Source organism: Aegilops tauschii, chromosome 6, assembly GCF_002575655.3.
Source record: "Aegilops tauschii subsp. strangulata cultivar AL8/78 chromosome 6, Aet v6.0, whole genome shotgun sequence".
NCBI lineage: Eukaryota > Viridiplantae > Streptophyta > Magnoliopsida > Poales > Poaceae > Aegilops > Aegilops tauschii.
In genome coordinates this window covers 52,942,667-52,947,732 of record NC_053040.3, presented here as the reverse complement: position 1 = coordinate 52,947,732, position 5,066 = coordinate 52,942,667, and the positions used below count along the sequence as shown (strand labels likewise).

The 5,066-nt window shown below is 47.7% G+C and overlaps 1 protein-coding gene across 1 annotated transcript; it reads right to left on the bottom strand.

The window, feature by feature from the left end:
• Positions 1–4,251: 4,251 nt before the first annotated feature.
• Positions 4,252–4,563, bottom strand: LOC141025805 (subtilisin inhibitor CLSI-I-like). The gene has a single exon (XM_073501729.1). It carries the CDS (start codon positions 4,561–4,563, stop codon positions 4,252–4,254), a length of 312 nt encoding a protein of 103 aa, XP_073357830.1.
• Between the last annotated feature and the right edge of the window lie 503 nt (positions 4,564–5,066).

Here is a 5,066-nt window from a genome sequence, read left to right as displayed (position 1 = left end):
ATTTAGATAGACATCCCTCGAGTCATCTAAATGATCACGTGATCCAAATCAACTAAACCATGTCTGATCATCACATGAGATGGAGTAGTCTTCAATGGTGAACATCTCTATATTGATCATATCTACTATATGATTCACGTTCGACCTTTCGGTCTCCAGTGTTTCGAGGCCATATCTGTATATGCTAGGCTCGTCAAGTTTAACCCGAGTATTCCACATGTGCAAAACTGTCTTGCACCCATTGTATGTGAACGTAGAGCCTATCACACCCGATCATCATGTGGTGTCTCAGCACGACGAACTGTCGCAACGGTGCATACTCAGGGAGAACACTTATACCTTAAAATTTTAGTAAGGGATCATCTTATAATGCTACCGCCGTACTAAGAAAAATAAGATGCATAAAAGATAAACATCACATGTAATCAAAATATGTGACATGATATGGCCATCATCATCTTGTGCCTTTGATCTCCATGTCTAAAGCACCGTCATGATCTCCATCATCACCAGCTTGACACCTTGATCTCCATCGTAGCGTCGTGGTCGTCTCGCCAACTATTGCTTCCACAACTATCGCTAACGCATAGTGATAAAGTAAAGCAATTACATGGCGTTTGCATTTCATACAATAAAGCGACAACCATAAGGCTCCTACCAGTTGCCGATAACTTCTACAAAACATGAGCATCTCATACATCAACGTATATCACATCATGTCTTGACCACATCACATCACAACATGCCCTGCAAAAACAAGTTAGACGTCCTCTACTTTGTTGTTTGTAAGTTTTATGTGGCTGCTATGGGCTTCTAGCAAGAACCGTTCTTACCTACGCATCAAAACTACAACGGTGATTTATTAAGTTTGCTGTTTTAACCTTGAACAAGGACCGGCCACAGTCAAATTTGATTCAACTAAAGTTGGAGAAACACACACCCGCCAGCCACCTTTATAACTGGTCTCATGAACGTGGTCATGTAAGGTTGGTCCGGGCCGCTTCATCCAACAATACCGCCGAATCAAAATAAGACGTTGGTGGTAAGCAGTATGACCATAACCGCCCACAACTCTTTGTGTTCTACTCGTGCATATCATCTACGCATAGAACTACGACCACGCAAGATCTATCTAGGAGATGCATAGCAACGAGAGGGGGAGAGTGTGTCCACATACCCTCGTAGACCGAAAGCGGAAGCGTTAGTTTAACGCGGTTGATGTAGTCGAATGTCTTCGCAATCCAACCGATCAAGTACCGAACGTACGACACCTCCAAGTTCAGCACACGTTCAGCTCGATGACGTCCCTCAAACTCTTGATCTAGCAAAGTGTTGAGGGAGAGTTTCGTCAGCACGACGGCGTGATGACGGTGATGGTGAAGTGATCCGCGCAGGGCTTTGCGTAAGCACTACGACCATATGACCGGAGGAGTAAACGGCGGAGGGGGCACCGCACACGGCTAAGAAACAATTGATGTACTTAGAGGTGCCCCTACCCCCGTATATAAAGGAGGAGAGGGGAGGAGGCCGGCCTAGGGGGCGCGCCAAGTGGGGGGGAAACCCACTTGGTCTCCTAGTCCTATTCTCCCCCCTTTCCTTCTTTCGAAGGGGGAAAGGGGGAAGGAGAGGGAGAGGGAGAAGGAAAGGGGGGCCGCGCCCCCTCCCCTTGTCCAATTCGGACACCCCAGGGGGGGCGCCACCCCCCTTGTGGGATGCCCTGCCTCTCCCCTATGGCCCATGTGGCCCATTACTTCCCCCGGGGGGAGGGGGGGTTCCGGTAACCTCCCAGTACTCCGATAAATACCCGAAACATTTCGGAACCATTCCGGTGTCTGAATACTATCGTCCAATATATCAATCTTTACCTCTCAACCATTTAGAGACTGCTCGTCATGTCTGTGATCTTATCCGGGACTCCAAACAACATTCGGTCACCAAATCACACAACTCATATAATAAATATCGTCGTCGAACGTTAAGCATGCGGACCCTACGGGTTCGAGAACTATGTAGACATGAACGAGACACCTCTCCGGTCAATAACCAACAACGGAACCTGGATGCTCATATTGGTTCCTACATATTCTACGAAGTTCTTTATCGGTCAAAACGTAATGACAACATACGTTACTCCCTTGGTCATCGGTATGTTACTTGCCCGAGATTCGATCGTCGGTATCTTCATACCTAGTTCAATCTTGTTGCCGGCAAGTCTCTTTACTCGTTCCGTAATGCATCATCCCGCAACTAACTCATTAATCACACTGCTTGCAAGGCTTATCATGATGTGCATTACCGAGAGGGCCTAGAGATACCTCTCCAATACTCAGAGTGACAAATCCTAATCTCGATCTATGCCAACCCAACAAATACCTTCGGAGATACCTGTAGAGCATCTTTATAATTACCCAGTTAGGTCGTGACATTTGATAGAACACAAGGTATTCCTCCGGTATCCGGGAGTTGCATAATCTCATAGTCAAAGGAATATGTATAAGTCATGAAGAAAGCAATAGCAATAAAACTTAACGGTCATTATGCTAAGCTAACGGATGGGTCTTGCCCATCACATCATTCTCCTAATGATGTGATACCGTTCATCAAATGACAACACATGTCTATGATTAGGAAACTTAACCATCTTTGATTAACAAGCCAGTCTACTAGAGGCTTACTAGGGACACTGTGTTTTATCTATGTATCCACACATGTATCAAGTTTCCGGTTCATACAATTCTAGCATGAATAATAAACATTTAGCATGATATAAGGAAATATAAAATAACAACTTTATTATTGCCTCTAGGGCATATTTCCTTCACCATCCACTCTCTCTTTCCTTCTTATCTCTTCCCTAGCCACCTCCTCAAGCAAGCCACATGATCGCTGGATCGGGGCGCTATTGTTGGGGACCCCCGCCAAGCCCCTGCCTTCACCATCACACCATCACGTCCTTTCCCATGCCCGGCCACAACTATCGCAGCTCTGGTCTACCCACCAACCCACCTCTGCATCACCCACCCACAGACATACTTCAACCCCGCACCCTCCTCCACCTTCTTCGACGGTACCGCCCAAACCCACCTCACCATCACCTTCCTCCGACGAATCCAACTTGTCCACTACCCCACCAGCACGCCCAACCTCAGTCCCGCGCCATCTCACCCCTAACCCGAGCCGTGAGGACCTCCTTATCGCCCACCCAGCGCCGCCTCCTCCCGCTCAAACACAACACTGCCTTGTGCCTCCTTCCTTCAGTGTCGGCACTGCTCCCTCACGCCCCTCACCCGTGCAACCATTAGTTGCCTGGACTCATCCGTCACGGGGACCCAATCATCGAACAGGCCCTCGTCTGCACTGGATCTTGCTACCCTGGCCCTTTGCGTAGCCAATAGTCTCGCTGAGGCACGGTATTAGGTCTACCCCAATCAAGCGCCTCCTAGAACTCCTCGCTGCACCTCCTTCCCTTCCCCCGACGACGCAGCTCTATGAATCATAGTATACGGAGCGCGGCCATGGCACCCCCCCCCCCAGGCGGATTTGGTCATCATGCTGTGTGGTCCGCACCGCCCTCGAGGGTCACCGTCCGGCCATGCCTACTCCATGGGCACCGATGTTCCTTCCACTACCTTCCAGTGTGACAGATGAAGGAGGTCAAATATGTGAATTAAGGGGGACGAAGAGGCCCCACCTAGCTGAAATTCAAAGTGGGTGAAGAGAATTAGAGGAAGGGTCCGTTCTGCTGGTCCACGGATGCAGCTTGTCAGTTGGTGTGTTGTCCTCACATCGATTTTAATGTCTGTTAGTCAGCACTGTCTATCCCTTTGCCATGTCAGCCCTTCGTCATGTCAAATACGAGGTCAAGCGGCATTCAGTGCATTTTGTCAACATTTAGCATTGTGTTCGGTGCATTTTGTGATGGGAATCAAAAGCCAATGTTTTTTGCTAACAATGACAAAATTGTGGTGGTTTTATGCATTTCACACCGTGTACATGATCAATAATTTTATATTAATTTAAAGTCAGGCCCGTCTTGATCCTTAGGTCTAGAAAACCAAAGTCACTTTTTTAAAGAGAAAATAATGTGAACGAAGTAGAAAAGAATCAGATAACTTGCTTACAGACTGCTCTTATTAATTATCCCCAAGATAGATCACATACTTGACTCGAATCAAACGGTGTAATCGAGCAAATGATTAAACGTGAGTTACACACTTCCATGCATGCAAGCAGATAATCATACGTGGCTAGCTAGCCGATGACAGGGGTCTTGGTGACGGCTCCGAGAGCGTCGATGAAGACGCGAACACGCCCAGGGTTGGCTCCGGGGAGCAGATTGGTTCCCGGCGGGAGCACCTCCACGGAGAGGTCGGGCCTGTCCGTCATGATCTTCATCACCGCTGGCGTGGCCGGCATGCCCACCACCTCCGGCCACGACGTCTTGCGGTGACTCGGTGGCGCCATCTTTTCGGAAAGCTTAACTTTTATCAGCAACTTGCAAATATCGAAGCTCCGGAAGCAATTTGCAAAGACTGTATATGGCCTCTCCTCCACTTTGAACATGTGTTTATATACTACGGAGTAGTAGTACTAGGTCTTGAAGAACGTTGGTTTTGCCGTACCCTTGTTTGGCGCGTGCGTTCTTGCTTGCTGTGCAAACAGCAAGGAAATTAACTATTTCTTTTTATCATTGGGAAACAGTCAAATCATCATAGGAGTGATCACTGGAGTCACTTCCTCCAAAATAGTACTCCCTCTGTAATGAAATGTAAAAGCGTTTAGATCATTACAATACTGGAATCAGGATCTTTGTCGTCAGTCAAATCTTTGCCATCTGCTAACTGACGGCAAAAAAGGTCTTTGCCTCAGCTTGAAAGTAGCTGACGGCAAAGAAAGAGCTGACAGCAAAGACCATGTTTACCGTCAGTCCACTCTTTGCCGTCGGCTAGCTGACGGCAAAGAACCGTGCCCTAACTAAAATACAACGACCTAACTAACGTCTGTTAGCTAGGTTCTTTGCCGTCCGCTAGCTGACGCCAAAGAACCGTGCCCTAACTAAAATTCAA